A 19573-nucleotide genomic window follows, 5' to 3' on the forward strand; every position below is an offset into this window, starting at 1 on the left:
CTACAAATGTTGTTATTAATTCCCATCATTTTAAAGTAGAGTGTCTTATATAATTATAAACTGTCATCCACAAATTATAACAAGCCAACAGATGGCAGTAGCAGACCCTTTAATCTGAGACGACAGGAAAAGAACAGAAAATGTTTGCATATAAAGTACATGATCTATTATGTTAAGTCTCCTCACCATACTGTATCTATACCTAATATTTTTAAACCAGATTAACATTGCAAGGAATTCTATTACAACAGAGACTGAGTAATTCTGTTCACAATAAAATACAGGTACTCCTCAATTTTCGACCACAACTGAACCCAACATTGTTGTTGTTAAGTGAAATATTTGTTAAGTGAATCACTGCAGTTGAAAATTAATAACACAGTAGTTAAGTGAATCTGGCTTCCCAATTGACTTTGCTGGTCAATTAGTCACATTTTTCAGTGCTGTTGTAACTTTGAATGGTCACTAAATGTCCTGTTGTAAGTTGAGGACCACCTATAATTTCTTATGAATAAGCCTTTCCAATAGTATTAGTCAAGACCTTGCATATTAACTCTAAAGATACTTTTAAATTAATATACCATTTTGAAGATCTGATGACTCCTGCCATGGCTGCCCATTAACAGTGATATTCTCTTGTACAGCTGTTTCAAAGTTCTGTACCAAATGAACAAAAATATATACAGATATGAATATATAATGTCAGAATTCTCAAAAAGATACCTTTAAATGCCAATACTGGATCACAAAATGGACCAGCAAGAACGAATGAGATTGATAAACAGTACATTGATAAACAGCAATCTAACAAAGCACATCCATTCAGCAAAACAAGTCCACAATATTTACAAGCACAATGATGTCATGTTGACAGATAAATTACAAGATAGTTTCCAAGCTTCAGTACATTCCAACATTCCGCAACAAGGCTTCAAACACTTTTGCATGACAATACACAAAATTATGGGGAATAAATCTCATTACAGATACTAGTATTTTCATAAGAAGAAATGAATGCCAAATTCAACTCTATTAATACACTCACAAATACCAGAAAAAAACCCTCTGTTGCTAAACAGAAAACTCAAGGCAAATTAATGGATGTAATAAGATCACTGCCCTTTCTGACACAAATTGTCCAGTTCAGATTGTACTTCATATACAGAAAGATACTATTAATTTCTATCAAGAGAATAATTGCAAAGAACCTTTGACTTCTCTTGTCTGTTTTCACTATTAATTATTACCAGTTAAAAGATTTCCCACAAAAAATAAAAGGAAAACTCTGACATGTACTCTAGAGAAAGTACATCCTAACTGGTAGACCTTCTTTAGCATTCAATTGTCAGAAATTGCTTTCTGGAACTCAAAATATGGTTTTATTTTGGGGGGTGTTGCATACAAAGTTAATAATGGCAGAGGCATTATCAATTTGAAAAACAATCCTTCTCACATCTTTTATGAACTTATTAGATGACCTCAATCAAGTCAGTCTTGACTTACAGTAAGCAGAGCATACTAGTTTACATTATTTACTATCATAATCACAAAATCTAAATAAACTTACTAAGGAAAGATCTCTTATCAGGATTTCCAAGCATAACATAACAAACACATTTTGAAATTTTAGAAAAAAAAACAGTACACAAGAGCAACTTTTCCTAACAGAATGATCTGCACAGTTTTATCTATTCAGTTATTGGCTGTTTTAGTTCCAAGGCTTCATTTTAAATACTATTAATAACTTTTAAAGACATTAGTAATTAATTACCAGTCTAGCTTAGTTTGTATTGGCTTCTTCTGATAGTTTTAAAAATTAAGATCAGCATCAGAAGTGCCAACTTCCACAATTTCTGTGTTAATTGTGAAATCTCTTCAAAGATACTTAGCAATCTCTCTCTTGAATCTTTGTTATGTATTTCTTATGCTCCCATATTGCTTTTCAATTTTTTTTACAATTGATAGTTAACTGCCTAGCTTCACATAAAAGAAATCACAAATAAATAAAATGACCTGCTGTCATTCTATATTTAAAAATCAGCAACATTTATGTTGCATTTATAATTTCTCGGGTTTAAAGTGTTTAGGATCACATCACACAGTACATATCAGTGGGAGAGAAAATGTAAAGATGTTCAGGACGGTTTCTGATAGTTACGCTTATTTTAGAACTTATATGACAACTTGTGTGTGTTTCTGACCTAAAAGATACAAGAATCTGAGATATCTGTTTTCAGCAATCATTCTTTAAGAACGGTAGAAGACTTATTTGGGGCCATAGGTTATTCATCTGCCTATTAAAGGAATTTTAGGGCAAAGAGTCTATACAGATTCTCAGTCATCCAGGCCATGGTGGTCCCAAAGGTGCTTTTTCAAGAGGCAACTGGACTTTGTTTTTTCTTTGAAGACATTTCGCTTCTCATTCAAGAAGCTTCTTCAGCTCTGTTGCCTCTTGGGTGTGCAGTCCTAACTATGCAGTTCCCATTTGGTTGCTGTACCAAAACCAGAAGTACAAATGACAGCTTTAATCATTCCTCTGTAGAATTTGTATCAGCAACTTCTTGGGCAGTCTGAAGTTTCTGTGTCGACACAGCAAGAACATTCTTCGTTGTGTCTTTTTAATGATGGTTCTCATAGTAAGTGTCCATTTCAAATCCTATGAGATTATAGAACCCTGGATTATAGAAGTCCAGTTGCCTCTTGATTTAGGACAATGAATTAATCTCTATTCAAACAAACAACGCCCCGCACACAATTCAATATTTATTTAAAATCTTCATCTGATAGAAGTAATCTTAATGAAAAGCAATTCCCTCCTTAGCAGCCCAACTCTCACCCCGATCGAGCCCTCTCAGCCTGACTCCCCTCACCCAAAGCGCTTCCCCCACAGCCTGCTCCAAATTCTCGGTCTCCACAGCCTGACCGGCTCCGAGTCTGCGCACGAAAGGTCTGAAGTGATCCAGCAACTCGGCCGTCCAACGGCGCGACAGGCACTGCACTCGGGGCTCCTGGCGCGGCGCGGGAGAACAAACTGCCGCAGCCCCAGTTGGCGGCGGCGGCGGCGCCTCCATCTCGGTTGTTGTTTCCCGCTCTCTTTCAAAGCCGTTCGGACTTTCCCGCCCAACCCGGAAGTAGAAACAAACGATCCTCATTTCACGCCTTGCCATCCCCGACAGTGGAATCCAGAAATAGGTCCGGGTAGAAACAGCAACTGGGACAGCTGTAGTTCTGAGTGCCAGGATGGGAGCGGTGGATTGTCACTGCCATCTCGCGGCACCCGAATTTCAAAGGGTAAGTGATTTTGGACGAAAGGAAAAAACCAAACCAAACCAAAATCCCTACTGAAAGCTGTTATTAAGTCACTCTAAACCTTTGCAAAGGAATTGCGAGCTTTCTTCATCTGAAAATATTGCTATTTTAAGGGTTAGGAAGGATTTAGGTTACTATTTGATATGGCAATGTCTGCCCGAATTTATTTATTTATTCTATTTCTATACCCGCCCATCTTAGTCACTGACTCTGGGCTGCTTACAGTTCAAAACGAAAATGATTGTTAAGTAAATCTGAAAATATATATACGGTCTTGTCAGGGGGAGAATACACCAATAATTTCCCCAAAGATTGCAAGCATTTGTGGATCCTCTTGATTATACTATGGAGGAGGCATATCTTCCTGGCTCCAATTTTACTACTTTTCTTGGCACAGTTAAGTGAATCATTGCATTTGTTAAATAGTAACATGGTTAAGTGAATCTGGATTCCCCATTGACTTTACTTTTTAAAAAGAAGAAATATTAGGCTGTGTTACTCTTTATAGATGGAAAGAAAAGCATGCTGAATCCTGGCCATGGCAAATACGCTATGCTTAAACACAGTGATCTGCCAGCATAATAACATTTTAACCTTTTTCAGGATATTGAAAGTGTATTGGAAGATGCCAAAAAGGTTTGTAATATTTTTCAATTGTTATTTTCCCTTTATCAAACTCTAGAAAGAATTATATCTGCATTTGGGTTTTGAAACCTAAGCAGATTTGAGCGTTGAATGTTACATATACTCAATTAGGTTGAAGTTCAAAATGCTGATTGGGTTTAGAGAGCCATGACATACTTGGTTGGATTTTCTGCATGGAACCTTGCATGTATGCTGCCTTGAGATATACATGAAAAAAAGGGATAATTAAAAAAAATCGTATGAACCCAGCAGAACTGGACCCTTTGGTAAACCATAGGTATGCATAATAGAATAAGCCTTAGTTTATGGCTCAGTTTATGGTACATAAGAACCCAATTTGTGAATTATTTTAATAACTTATAATTATAATTAAGACTTCTGTAGTTCAGTGTAGTTCTGTGCAATGAGCCTGTGAAAGAAGACTGAACTCCTCTCATGCAGTCATTAAAAGATGTTCAATGTGCCATAGAAATGTATTTGATTGATTCATTTATGTTTATTCATATGTGGTTTGCTCCCTCTGGTGCATACAGAATTCATATCTGAAAAAGTTGGGCTGATTTGCAAAGTAACCTGGATGGGGCACAAATCTGAGTGCTAATATAATCAATGTAAAAATGAAGCCTGACGTAAGAGTGCTTTTGTTTGTTAAAATTGTAAGATACATAGATACTGAGACAAATTGCCTCAGGATACTTTCTTAAAAGTTGTAAGTTATACTTTATATATCCCAAATGATATTGTCCAGGATGCAATAAAGTTTCCTGCCTTGGGTAGAGGGGTTGGACTAGAAGACCTCCAGGGTTCCTTCCAGCCCTATACTTCTATGATTCTATCCTGAGAACTCCCAAGTGTCAGAAGGCCTTTTTTGAAAGATGGAGTGCATAGGTTGAAACTATTGAAGCATGAGGAAAATTATCAAAATTGGATCTGGATCCCAACTTCTATGGTTTAAGGAATGTTTCTCCATCTCCTTTCCTTAATTAATTTCTTTTTAGCAGAATGAACCTGCAGGTTTTGAGACAGAATTGCCATAGAAATAATGTGAAATGCAGATCTTTCCTTTTGTAAAATTTCTGTACACAGGTTACTTTAGAGTCAAGTCATTGTACCATAATTTAACATTTAAATGTGGGAATAATATCTTTGGATAGATTTACTTTGGAAGAGTTTTGTGATTTACTGCTTTTAATTCTAATTTATTTCCTGTTTCAGTCTAGTGTTTTGGCCCTGGTAGTAGTTGCTGAACATTCTGGAGATTTCACAAAAATTATTCAGCTTTCAGAAAGGTACTAATATTTCTAGTCTGTACTGAATGGGATGAAAATAGTTACCGTTTAGGATTTAAAGAATTAACCAGTTAGTTATATCCATTTAATGGGCTTTTCGAATGAAGATCTTCATTTCCATTTTTGTCATGCCTTTTTTAGTTTCAAAATTAAATTGAGCTATGCTATTGTTCAATAAATATCTGTGTTCAGAAAAAAAGTTAAAAATATATTGAATGTTTGGAGTATTTCTTCTGGAATATTACATTTACCCACAGTATTTTACAATTAAATTTTAACAACTGGGTGTAATTTGATATAATGTGCAGAACTTCCCAAGAATTCATTTAACACTGGAGACTAGCACTCAGTTCCATTGAGGGATAAATTGTTTTATTATGGTTCAGAAGGTGAAAGACAAGCCTATAAGTGGAGGGAGTGCAACCTCTTTTTATAGATTTATGTAAATTGCAATATACATTTAATTAATACTTGTTTGGGATATGGCAATATCTGTTAATGAGATCAGAAAGTGGGACAATGAGAATTAATATGGTGGGGTTTTTTTAGTTTTATGAAAGGATCTAAGCCTGTACATGTTAACAGGTTATCTTTTTCTAGACATTATCAAATGCTTGTGCTTTCCAGCTATCTCAGTATCTGAGTCAGCATCCATTTTTTATTTTACAGCTTAGCAGGGTCTTCTGGTTGGTTAATCTGGCATCATACTTTTTCCTTCATCCATTATTCAATATATATACTGTATGAAACTTGAGATACTTTAACTCAGTGGTGTGCTGGAATTGGCTTGCAAGAGCTACCTGTTAAATTTTCTGGAATTTTGTGTATTGTTGTTTGAAAGTAGAGTTGAGCCACTATGCCTAATGTGCCGATCGTCTGTTTTTCAGCTAGCAGTGAGGCACAGCAACAACAATGGAGCTAGTAGAGTCAATTCCTAAACATTTATCAGTACAATCCTGCCTAGATTGATATTCTTTTGCACAAAATAAGTAGAGTTGCAGTTGTTTTCGGATGGTACTCAGACAAGGAATGCATTGAAATTGTAAGAATTAGGAACAGAATAATTTATTTTATTTTAGTTATTTTATCTGAAATAAGTATTGATTTATTTGACATTAATTTTAGTGATTCAGTGTAATGTGCACCTGACATGCCATGCCTTAACAAATACTTATGTCTAGGTATCCAGGATTTATTTTTCCATGCTTGGGCATCCATCCAGTTCAAAGTATTCCAGGTGGATGTGAACGCAGTGTTACTTTAAAGGTGACATAAAATAAAATTACAACTTTAAGTTCTATACATTATTAAGTCTATACTGTGTTTTGATTTGTTAGATATTTTTAAGTCTTTATAAAAACTGTAGTCAGTTCTTCAATCTTTTAAGTAAAGAATAAAGTTCAGTGAGTAAAAACTTGCCTAAGATCACAGAATAAAACCATTTGAGAATAGGGCAACTTATTAAAAATCATCAACATTTCTAAAATCAGTTTGGTTTAATTAAGTCACTATATCAGTGACATGGGTGGCATAAAAGTCTAATAAACAAAGTAAGTAAAATCTAAATACTAGACAAAAAGAAATTCCCTTATATGGATATATGAATAAGGCATGTATTCATAGCTACCATCACAAAAGACTAAATAACAGTTTTCTGGCAGTTACCCCAATTAAATCATGAGTCTCTAGTTAAACTTCCAAAACTTCAAAAGGATTTATTGGGAGTTAAAATGTCCGGCACTGCCTAGGTGTAGCCGACTCTGAGACACATAATCATTGTCATTCTCCAATGAGACACATCCATAGCCAAGAGTCATTAATCATGTTCTCCAGTTAGATAGTTGCGCAGCAGAAACTTCAGCCACCTAGTTACTATCTTTGAAAAACTATTTATGGAATGCACTTTTGATTTCCAAGCTGCCACACTGCTCTTTCAATCCCCTTTCCCCCCTCCCTTTCTGTTGACAACTCTAAAAAGACCATAGAAATATTTTATGAGTTGACACTAAACACATAAATAAGAAAATATTTACAGTAAATACATACATAAAAACATACCAGTAAAATGCCTTTTACTGACTTACTGATTACTGATCAGTTTTATGAGAGGAGTTTGCCTATTACAAGTCTTGTTGAAAATATTTATTAATGAAAGTTTAGAATTTAAAGATTAAAAGTACAGTTCTAAGACTCTTGTAGAAACAATAGGGCACCATCTTCTATCAATATTTGTATAAGGAGAACAAAGGAAGAAGCAATGTTTTTCATCAGAAGTAAAGTATATGAGTACTAAGACACATGGCTTGGTATTTTAGACAGGAGTGTCCTATAGTGTGCCAGGAAGAAATCTTTGTGAGCTTGGCTGATTTTGGTTCCATGCACAACACAAAGTTTTAATGTAGATTAAGGTATTCAATATAGCAGTGCTTTCAACCTTTAAGACTTCTGTTTTTTAACTTTGTTTTTATATTACTGATGTTTTTATTTTAAACTGCCCAGAGTCACTTACGTGAGATGGCCAGTGTAGAAATTTGATAGATAAATGAATAAATAGAAGAGAAATCAATAGAAACATGAAACTAAATGAGCAGAAGCAAATATGTACATTTATTTTAATATTCATTTCATATTGTAAAATCTTTTTGCAGGATGTAGAAGAAGCATTCCCACTCATTGAGCTGTATCAGGATCGTTTGCTGGCCATTGGGGAGGCAAGTAGAATCATCATAACATTTTTATTAGGTCTTTTTCATATATAATTTTTCCTCTGACAAAAGCAGGGTATATCATTTAGAATTAAGCTCTAAAGAGTTGAATGAAATTTGTATCTTGATAAAAGTTTTCAGGACACAATACTGCAATCCAACCTGTGGTGTTTACCCATTACACTGCTTTAGATTTAATTTTTGCAGTACATTTATCTGGAATTAAATCATACTGAATAAAATGGGCTTATACTATATGTAAGTGGACTCACACAGAACTGTACAGATAGAACGGAAGGTAATATATCAATGTACAGTATGTCATGACAAAAAACATCCCTATATATTTCCTGTGTGTATAATTGGGTGTGTTTTGGAATTTGCAATTGCAGAAATATTTATATCTGTGAAAATACATACATATTTATATATTTTGAACAGTACAAATATAGAATCATTTAAAATAAATAAAACGTATGTTACATCCCCTTTACATATCTATGTAGTTGTCATAAATGGCAGTACGTATGGATTGCACAGTATTTGCAATATATCTAGGAAATATTTTCCATGTAAGATTTTTTTTCCATGTTGGAAATTATCTTTAAACCACAAGCATGTTTTTGTTGCTTTTGCTCTCATGGAATAGTCATATTTTTTGTGGCAAGCTTCATAAACTATTTACATTCTTGAATAAATGATTAAAGATTGCAAGTGTTTAATAAATAATAATAATTTAATAGATGTAGATCCTTCTCTTTCTCCAGGAGCACAACATTTCCTTCCTTTTTTTTCTCACAATCACAACCCATCTTGGCTTTTTTTCCCAAAGATTGGTTTGGATTTTACTCCCAGGTTTGCCAGCAGTGATGAACAGAAGGAAGGGCAACGTCAAGTCTTGATGAAACAAATTCAACTGGCAAAACAACTTGATTTACCTTTGTAAGTCCTTGTTGCAAAAATACAGCTATTTTTACAATTTATAGAATTAGAGACTCTTTGTGATACTTAGTTTATTTAAATGAATTTATTTTTCTAAAAATCTGATTGCATTTTGCACAGATCCTATGGTTATTCATATACTGTAATTATAATGCAACATATTGCATTACTGTATAATAGTTATTATAGTTATTTCAAATGTTTCTAAACATTTTATTATTCTGTTTCATACCCTCCAATTTTGTATAATCGACAACCTAGCAAAACATCATATGTAGATTTTAGAAAAAAAAATGGGGTGGGAATGATGTTCCATAAGGGAAGTGCCGCAGAAGAGAAGGTGCATGCATGTTACATGGCGTTGTTTCATGGAAGGGACTCTTAAGCACACCCTTCCTTGTTACTATGAGGAGTAGTTAGAGAATTCTACATTTGACAATGAGTGAGCTGACTATGGCACCCATTTCATATGGCACCCATGTGAAATGGGTGGCTGTACAAACAAATAAGATGCTGTGATAGAGAACAGACTCATTTCCAAATGCTTTTTTAAATATTGTGATATTTATTGTAACTTTACTATAATAATTACCCTATACTTAAGTCTGAATACAAATTAACAGTAAATTAAAATATCTACCTAAACCCAAAAGCCTAGACATGCTGCAATCTGTCATATATAGCTGGTTTATCTGACCCTGAAAATCATGCTAGTTTTGCCAACATCTCATGCTGAGTTTTTGTTCTTTCTATTTATTCTAGAAATGTCCATTCCCGCTCAGCTGGAAGGCCAACGATTAACCTCTTAAAGGAACAAGGTATCATTTATTTTACTTAACGATTTAAGTTTGTTTAGCTTTCTTGTTAAAATATGTGTGCCCCTGATATGGGGTCTCATCTCCATGGGAGTCTAAGTCAACTTTTCTTCTTTAGATGTTATATCAGAAATGTGAAGATATGTAGTTGCTTATTCATCTGCTTTCACTGCAATTTTCAAAAGCATGCTTTATTATTGGAAGAAGCACAGACATTTGAAAATCTGGGGCAGTTATATTTTAGCAAGATTTGAGTATTGGCAGGAAGATCCCCAAATCTTGTGACATTTGCCACATTTTGAAATAAATGTGTTTGTTTAGGGGCTAGTTTGCCACATTTTGCAAGTGCATTTGCATTTTGCATAAATCATGTAGTATATCAGGGATGTCAAACTGGTAGCCCATGGACCAGATAAGTCACATGTAGGCCATGCTCACCCCAGCTCCGCTAAGGGGAAAAACATCATGAAACGTCACGTGACGGCAACATGATGCGGCGAGTTTGACACCTGTGTACATTATGCAGACTAAAGTGCTGGAGGGCTATAACATCACGGAGCCCAAAGTCTAAAATTTCCTAACTACTCTAATGAATATAATATTTATTCTAAAATTAAACAGCACTTCAATAGGATCATACAATATAAAGTGTTTTTTGCAAATGGATTCCACAAATTGAATGCATACTTATTTTTGCCTTTGTGTGATTTTTGCAAACAATTCCTAGACTGTTAGAAACAACCGCATTCTTGAATCACATCAACAACAGGATCGGAAGCTATGTGTCTGATTTTCTAGTTTTAGTAGCACATCCTTCTGTAAGGAATTTAACAATAATTCCTGCCTTTGGATTATTGTCAGACAAGTTAAGCAATCATGCAGAAAAATATAGTATGAATATATGAACAGGGAATACAAATAATCTCACTCTACAAAAGGGCATTAAGCTGTCTCTGTTGCATAATATGGGTTTTGATATACACCAACTTTCTTTGTGTATATTTGGCTGCTTATGCTAGGTTCTGGCATATATAATCTTTATTATTTATTTACTATATATTTATTATAATCCACTGGTAATGTGACTTCTTTCCTGTGGTATTCTCAGGTGCTGAGAAAGTGTTGCTACATGCATTTGATGGCAAACCATCGGTAGCAATGGAAGGAGTGAAGGCTGGATATTTTTTCTCTATCCCTCCTTCAATTGCAAGGAGTGAACAGGTAAGGATCAAGGAGCAAAGTCTTGAACAAAAGTTCTTCATTCATGGCATTGTGTAATACAAATCTAATTATATATAAGTATATAAGCATATTTCTAAACATACTCCAGGACAGGTAAAAAAGGTCTAAATCAATCTTGATTCCTGGCAATTACCTAAGCAAGTCCCTAGTTTTTGGCAACAGTTTTGGAAGTAACTTGCCATTTCTTTCTTCCTAGAGGTGAGAGAGAGTGACTGGGCCAAAGTATCCAGTTAGCCCCATCTCAAAGGTGGGATTAGAACTCATGGTCTGGTCTCTAGCCTGATGTCTTTTACATTTACAGTACATCAAATTAATTGTCAGTTATTAATCAACTGAAGGATTCAGTTCAGTGAAATAGTACAGGTTCTCCTGCTTCAGTGGGGGTGGACGGGTGGACTAGAAGATCTACAAGGCCCCTTCCAGCTCGTTCATTCCTTCTATTCTATTCATTGCTTAGAAAAAGAAGCAAGGTTTCTCAATGGATCTTGGAGTTTTTCAATTTTAAAAAATTTGACTATACTGAAATAGGAAATAAAAATTGTTTGGACTGTATACATATATAAAGACTAAGAATTCAGTTTCTGTCAAGATGCATATTTCAGTTGTTTATGTGGAAATTATCAACTGATTAACAGTCTTTTGTTCAAAAGTTTGCCTTTTCAATTTAAAAGCTATAGATGTTAATTCCTTTCTGTGATTTCCTTTAAGAAGCAGAAACTTGTGAAACAGCTACCTCTAGAAAGCATTTGCTTGGAAACTGACTCACCTGCCCTAGGTCCTGAGAAACAGGTGAGGAAGGACCCATCAGTGATTCTATCTTGTCAAATTCAGCAATAACACACACAGTGTAACAGTAGAATTTATTTTATCAGTTAAAGTCTGTTAAAATGACAGACTAAATCAGGGGTCGCCAACCTTTTGGACCACAGGGGCCACTAAACTTGTAATTTTAAATCCCAGGGACCACTAACCGGTTCTGTGGGCATGGCCTAATTTGTGGGTGTGGCTTGATGGTCATGTGACTGGCTGGGCATGGCTTGTATGTAAATATTATAAATATTTATGTAAATATTGAATTTTTTAATAAAAAAGAGCAACTTTTACCCAAAATCAGGCAAAGCAGGCAGGCAGATTGAGTTACTCACAGAATCACAGATTCATTCAGATCTATCTATCTGCCTTCGGCTAGCTCTGTCTATCACATAAAATCGGCTTGCAAGCAAACTCACAAAATTAACTCACAACACACCATGTATGTAAATATTGAATTTTTTATAAAAAAAGAGCAACTTTTATTTAAAATCAGGCAAAGCAGGCAGGCAGATTGAGTTGCTCACAGAATCATTCAGTGATCTATCTATCTGCCATCGGCTACCTGAGCCTGTCACATAAAATTTGTTTGCCATGAGTTTGCACTGAATAATAGAACCTTCAGTCCTAAGGGAGGTTCGGCTGTGCTTGAAAGCAGAACCCAAGATCTAAAGACTAGCTAGAAAGCAAGAAATCCAACCATTTCCTACTTCCTAGCTAATCTAAATCTCCCGGCACAGCAGAACAGCTGATGGTTGGAAAAAGGAAAAACAGCAACTTAGCAGGCAAGTTTGCCAGGTAAGGAGTAAGTGGATGGGGAGGGTTCCTGCGGGCCATGTGGGCGGCTCAGCCTTGTGTTTCTGCGCAGCCTGGATTAATTGCTTTGGGGAGGTGGTGACATTTCTCTGTGGCCCACCAAAATTTTCTCAGGGCCCACCAGTGGGCCGGGGCCCACCAGTTGGCGACCACTGGACTAAATGACTGTTAAAAAGACTCCCTAAATGTAAAGAAAGGGGGAGGTTATCTCACTGAAATAAACTGCAGATGTTGTTTGCCCAAAACTGGTGGACCTTGAGAGTGCCACCTAGTAGGCAATATGGAAATTGTTTCTAGGTTGTGATATTGTCTGCACATCTCAAATACTAAGGCTATACCTATGTTACTGTTACTTGTGTTTGTATCTGGGATACATCCAGATAATTTGTACTTGTTCGCAACTGTGAACATTGTGTTGGTGGTGCGCCTGTTGTGCTTGGCACATTTGCTCAGAAGTAGCAGATAATTGCAACTTAGTTTTTCCACCCCATGTCTTAAGGGCGGTAGGTAAGAAGGAACCAAGTCATCTGAACCAGACAAAAGAAATTGAGCCTGAGCATGTGGGGAAGCTCCCAGATATCAATAGCAATAACCAGACTTATAAATTAACAAGGCAAGAGTAGTTGGTAGTCTTTCAATCAGCAAAGCAAAACAAGCAAGGACGTGGGAGATAAAAGGAGTCCTGAAGCCTTCCTACTCTTTGAGTCATTTTTTGATCCAGACTTGGCGGCTTTTGTCTCAAGAACCAGTTGTGCCTTAGTGTTTGGTTGAAAGTGGCTTGAGGGTACAGTAGCTGTTTCTAGGGCTTTGAGTGGGTGACTGAGTGATCATGAGTCATACTTGGAAGCACATGTAACACCATGATTACTGTCTGTTGCCACCTTAGCATTTGCCAAAAAGATGACTTTGTCACTGATGGGGGTTCTTTGGACAATCTGATCTAAGTCCTTGTAGAAAGTTTCCTTTGTTCTCCTGGACTTGTGAGAGTTGGTGCATAGGTGCTGACAATGGTGGGTGATATACATGGACTTGCTGAGAGAATACCAGAATTTCATAATCTGGTCATTTATTCCAACTAGCCAGATGTTGTAGGGCAGACAATGTTTAAGGTTAGGGTTAGGATTTCTAATGTCGTCCCTCTTGCGAGGGTGGGTAATGCTATTCTAGAAGGGCTGCCCAGTCACCCTGGATGCTGCTGGACATCTCTACTGTCTTGGTTACAGAAACAAATGATCCAAGAACTGGTCCAAGAGCCATTCATGTGCAGATTTATGACAGCAACTATCAGTGATCATATCTACCTGTTCCTTCATCATGCCTGCATTACCGCAGGACTCAATGAATTAGGTTTGGACTGAGAAGATTTGCAGATGAGTTGTAAATGAAAAATAATTGCCCAATAGGAACCTGTTATATAATTTTATAAATGTTTATAAATTTTGTAATTTTATCAATTTTTTAAATAAATTTTATAATCTTATAATTGCATTTCAGGTGAGAAATGAGCCAAAGAATATCTTCATTGCTGCAGAATACATTGCTAAAATAAAAGGGATCTCAGTGGAAGATGTTTTACATGTAACAACGCAGAATTCACTGAAGGTCTTTCCTAAACTGAAAAACTTCCTCAGGATCTAGATGATGTTCTATAGTATCCGACATTAATTCAGATTATTTGAATATGTGTAATTACATAAAATGTATAATATTAAAATATCTAACAGAAGAGCATATGTGTGGCTCAGAGTTGAACTCTGGAGTCCTTGATGCTATCTTAGCTTCGTTGTTTGCTTGCAGATGTTTTATTACCCAATCAGGTAACATCATCAGTACAAGTGAGTGTGGCTTGCTCCCTGTTTATACATAGCAAGTTGCCCTGAGGGCATGATGGCTTAGCGGTTAAAGAAGCTGAGCTTATTAGCTGGAAAGCTGACCGCCTGGGTTCAAGACCCAAGAGCTGTGCGATAGGGTGAGCTCCCTTTACTTTTCCCAGCTCCCTTTTCTGTTTTCCCCAGAAAACATGCAAATGCAAGTAGAGAAATAGGTACCACTTCTGTGGAAAGGTAACAGCATTCCATGTGCCTTGGTGTATATTCATGCAGGCCACATGACCACAGAAATGTCTTCGATAACGCTGCCTCCCATGGCTAAGAACCAGAAATCAGCATCACCCCCCAAGAGCCGCAAACGACTGGACAGGGAAAACCTTTACCTTTAGATTGTCCTGCCAATGTTGTTGGGGATGTGGTTTTATCCTTGTTAGTTCCTTGATTAGGATATTGTTTTCTGCTTGTGTGCCTGGTGCTAATTCCTGCTTATCTGATTGTTGGCTGCAAGAGAGGGTGTTTTCTGCTCTTTTTTGTTTTCTCCTTAGCTTTTTATTTTGTGTGAATGTGATTTATCTCTGTGTCTTGGGATTCTTCCAGGGATTTGGGGGATCCAGTTTGGTCTAGGATGCTCAGTTTCCCACTTGAAACTATGGTTGAGTCTGTACATGTGTTGTGAATTTCAATACACATCAATATATGTTGGTATGTACAGGTGAAACTCAAAAAATTAGACTATTGTGCAAAAGTTCATTTATTTCAGTAATGCAACTTAAAAGGTGAAACTAATATATGAGATAGACTCATTACATGCAAAGCAAGATAGTTCAAGCCGTGATTTGTCATAATTGTGATGATTATGGCTTACAGCTCATGAAAAACCCCAATCCACAATCTCAGAAAATTAGAATATTACATGCAATCAATAAAACAAGGATTGTACATAGAACAATATCGGACCTCTGAAAAGTATAAGCATGCATATGTACTCAGTACTTGGTTAGGTCCCTTTTGCAGCAATTACTGCCTCAATGCGACGTGGCATGGAAGCTATCAGCCTGTGGCACTGCTGAGGTGTTATGGAAGACCAGGATGCTTCAATAGTGGCCTTCAGCTCTTCTGCATTGTTCGGTCTCATGTCTCTCATCCTTCTCTTGGCAATGCCCCATAGATTCTCTATGGGGTTCAGGTCAGGGAAGTTTGCTGGCCAATCAAGCACAGTAATCCCACAATCATTGAACCAGGTTTTGGTGCTTTTGACAGTGTTGGCAGGTGCCAAGTCCTGCTAGAAAATGAACTCAGCATCCCCATACAGCTCATCTGCGGAAGGAAGCATGAAGTGCTCCAAAATCTCCTGGTAGATGGCTGCGTTGCCCTGGACTTAATGAAGCACAGTGGACCAACACCAGCAGATGACATGGCTCCCCAAATCAACACAGACTGTGGAAACTTCACACTGGACTTCAAGCATCTTGCAGTGTGTGCCTCTCCATTCTTCCTCCAGATTCTGGGTCCTTGGTTTCCAAATGAGATACAAACATTGCTCTCATCAGAAAAGAGGACTTTGGACCACTGAGCAACAGACCAGTTCTGTTTTTTGTTAGCCCAGGTAAAATGCTTCTGACGTTGTTTGTTGTTCAGGAGCAGCTTGACAAGAGGAATACGACATTTCCAGGATCCGACTGTGTGTGGTGGCTCTTGATGCACTGACTCTAGCCTCAGTCCTCTCCTTGTGAAAGTCCCCAACACTTTTGAATGGCCTTTTTCTGACAATCCTCTCCAGGCTGCAGTCATCCCTGCTGCTTGTGCACCTTTTTCTTCCACACTTTTCCCTTCCACATAACTTTCTATTAATGTGCTTTGATACAGCACTTTGGGAACATCCAACTTCGTTTGCAATTACCAATTTTGAGGCTTTCCCTCCTTATGGAGGGTGTCAATGATGGTTTTCTGAACAACTGTCAGGTCAGCAGTCTTTCCCATGTTTGTGATTCCTACTGAACCAGACTGAGAGACCATTTAAGGCTCAGGAACTGTTTGCAGGTGTTATGGCTTAATTAGTTGATTAGAGTGGGACACTTTGAGTCTAGAATGTTGAACCTTTTCACAATATTCTAATTTTCTGAGATTGTGGATTTGGGGTTTTCATGAGCTGTAAGAAATAATCATCTCAATTATGACACATCACGGCTTGAATTATCTTGCTTTGCATGTAATGAGTCTATCTCATATATTAGTTTCACCTTTTAAGTTGCATTACTGAAATAAACGAACTTTTGCACGATATTCTAATTTTTCAAGTTTCACCTGTAGAAGATGCATAATTATCAGTGAGACTTAGTAGTTCACCAGTATATATGTGGGAAAAATTGTTGATAGCCTCCCACTGCCATGTTATTAGACCCAAGAGTAGGAGATGTTGCTTTTTATTGCATGTTTTATGGAATAGCCTTCTACAGGAGCTTCAGGTTGCTCTGATTATACATTACAGTACTGCTTTTCTGAAAGTTGTCAAAATGGAGCACTTCTGAAGCACTTTTAATCAACACAGTGTCACTGTAGCTGTTAATTGTCATTTGAGTGTTCCTTCAGAGTACTCTTACATGTTCTATAAAAATCTGATAAACAACAATACTTATGCATCTGACTATATTCAATGTACAAAATATTTTAAGAAGCACTAGTGCTTAAGGGAAAACCAAACAAAACACAGTTTGTCTTTGTATGACAGACCCAGCTCAGGTGCCCTTCCTTTCATGCCCAATCATGTTTCAGAATACAGATAATCTTTGTGCCAGTCATAGTTTGAGAGATTTTGTGCTGAAATGAGGTTTTGTGACATGTTAAAAGGAGAAATGATTAAGATTGATCTGTGATGCCACAGCAGCCAAGGCTCTGAGTGGAGAGCTACATATAAACAGTACTTTGCTTTGTGATCCAATGCAGATAAAGTATGGAAACAATATCTTACATAAATAGAAACCTACCAGTTATTCAGAGAACAGCATTTTCTTTCTATAAGGAATATTGTTAGTGTTCATACACTAATTTCTAGCCAAAAGCATCAATAATGTAGAAATCTAAATATTTAGAGGCATGTATTGAACATATGTGGTTCCATGTTTTCTTGTCTCATTTTTAACAAGCCTTTATTGTAGTTTCAAAGAGCTTTTAAGGTTTTGAGGTTCAGTAAGGTTTTTGCTTATTTTGGTTGGATCTATGGACTCTCATTTTAAAAGCACAATAATAATCTGGTGGCTATTAGAAGTGAAGAATGTTTGTATTTCTCCTATTAAGATGTTCTTGGCTTAAGTATTGTGCTCTTAATCAGGGCACATGCCTTTTGTTTCTCTGCATTCCAAGAAATAATATTCATGGAGATAAAATGTTTTGAGAATGACTGCCTCACATGACATTTTCTTGAACTCAGAGCTATCTTGTTGCCAGGGATTTCTTCTTTGCCTTGCTTAAACTATGGGCCAACAATGGGGGTTATGTTTTCACAGAACCTAAACCTCCCTGGCATAATAACCATTCCCTTTCTCCAGGGAACTGTAGTTCTGAATGGAGACTACATGGAAGATAAATTTCAGCAGAACATTCGCCAAATTTGTATCTTAATGTGCAATCCTAATTGTGGCTCTAGGCTTCAGATACCACAGATGTAAATTTTGTCCCTCCATATTTTTAATCTTCATTTATCCCCAGAGATGGATCAGTATTTTAAGATCACTTTCATCTTCCGGAAGAGTGAAAGCACTTGAAGGTAAGATGTAAGAAATAATGACTGTGCCAGTATCTAAGGATTAAAAAAAAGCTAGGCTTTCAGTAACCAGTCTCAAATCATTTCATTAAGACTGATATACAAGATATAGTGGTAAGCATTTAGTGGAATTTATCTGAGAGGCTGGAAACATTGCTATCACAATATCAGAACAGTTTTTAAATAAACAGAATGAACTTTTATCTTCAAAGGGCTGTTTTTGGCTTGAAAGGAATGAGATTCCTGTCCAGAAAAGTCTTTGAACTTGTTTCAATGAAGTTCAAAAGTTTTTCTCATGGTTAAATGGGTGCATATACCTCTAAAAAAAGACAAGTGTATTCTTTACACTGAAATGTATATTATCGAATACTAGCTGTGGTCAGCAAGAACAGAGTAAGCTCAAATAATGTAGGTTTTTGAAAAAAATGACATGAGCTGGGTTGCAAACATTGGGAGAACGGAAATCAGGAAATGGTGCTTTACTCTGCCTCTCTAGCCTGTCTTGTTTTAGCCACAAGAATGGGCAAGCCTATAAGTGGAATGCAAGGTCTGAAGTTGCTCCTCACAGAAACCCTCTGAGTTTTCACACCAACCATGGACCCTACTTTGCGGTTTGAGTTAGCACCCTGATAATTTCTGCTGTCATAGATGTACCTACTGGGGATGGGGTAGGGGGAGCTTCCTGTGTGTTTATCCCCCATAACTGAGGTTTGAGACACCAGCGCTACCTTCCACCTGATGGACAAATCTGAACTTGTTGTTTAAACTGCTCCTGCCCTCTGCTTGTGGCAGCTAGACTTTAAACTAACTTAAGACAGACACAAGTCTTAGCAAGTTTGCAAACTACTCAGGACTGAAGGCTACGATGTCCCCCCATTGGACAATTTTCCTCTTTTTCTACCCCAAAACCTGTGACCTTCTTGCTGGCAGGTCTTAGTGTATATACATACTTTTGTGTGAAACACACACACGTATGCACACGCTGATCTAATGAAGTAAAATAAAATTCATATAGACTAAGTTATATACAAGCACAACAACCAGTTTCAAAATTAAAATAAAATCTTGGTAGCTATTTTGCATTCTGATGACTTTTATATCTTTCATCAGCGCTAAAAAAGCACAATACCCAAGAACTTAATGCAGCATAGAAAAGAATAAAACTTAGTAGAAATGTGATTTTTTTAAAAATGATACCACTCAGCTTCTTTTATTTTATTTTAAATGTGAATGGAAAAAATGATGTAACTATAGCCAGACTTATTTTTTAAAAAAAGTTCAGCTGTCAAAAATTATTCTCTTCAGGCATGGTAGCAATTAGTGCGGACAACCTTTAAGGAAACTTTGGAAATTTTACCATGTGAATAAGCTTTGATAGTGTAACATAATAATACATTAAACTGAGAACTAA

General features: G+C 36.6%; 2 protein-coding genes across 5 annotated transcripts in view; one reads left to right on the top strand and one right to left on the bottom strand.

Annotated features, from left to right (window-relative positions):
* NSL1 (NSL1 component of MIS12 kinetochore complex) overlaps positions 1–19573 on the bottom strand; it is a 45362-nt gene that overhangs the window by 12185 nt on the left and 13604 nt on the right. Inside the window, exons 1-2 of one of the 2 annotated variants that reach the window (XM_026695776.2) lie at positions 2871–3167; positions 582–657 (exon numbers count right to left, since the gene is read on the bottom strand). In XM_026695776.2, the coding sequence (XP_026551561.2) occupies positions 582–657; positions 2871–3167 (373 nt within the window). Of the gene's footprint in view, positions 1–581; positions 658–2870; positions 3168–19573 lie in introns of those variants that run through there. The other variant, XM_087933204.1, reaches the window with a different exon arrangement.
* Positions 3185–17796, top strand: TATDN3 (TatD DNase domain containing 3). 3 transcript variants are annotated; one of them, XM_026695777.2, is made up of 10 exons: positions 3185–3291; positions 3913–3945; positions 5170–5243; positions 6425–6509; positions 7892–7954; positions 8781–8890; positions 9653–9708; positions 10814–10926; positions 11656–11736; positions 14068–17796. In XM_026695777.2, the coding sequence occupies exons 1-10, from the start codon at positions 3241–3243 to the stop codon at positions 14209–14211; spliced, it is 810 nt and encodes a 269-aa protein (XP_026551562.1). In that variant the 5' UTR covers positions 3185–3240; the 3' UTR covers positions 14212–17796. The 3 variants fall into 3 exon arrangements, with proteins under 3 accessions (XP_026551562.1, XP_026551563.1, XP_026551564.1); XM_026695778.2 differs by having other exon boundaries at positions 11659–11736; XM_026695779.2 differs by lacking the exon at positions 3913–3945 and having other exon boundaries at positions 3197–3291; positions 14068–14306.

The sequence above is a fragment of the Pseudonaja textilis genome, chromosome 1 (assembly GCF_049901715.1).
Source record: "Pseudonaja textilis isolate UNSWEBS1 chromosome 1, rPseTex1.2, whole genome shotgun sequence".
Taxonomy (NCBI): domain Eukaryota; kingdom Metazoa; phylum Chordata; class Lepidosauria; order Squamata; family Elapidae; genus Pseudonaja; species Pseudonaja textilis.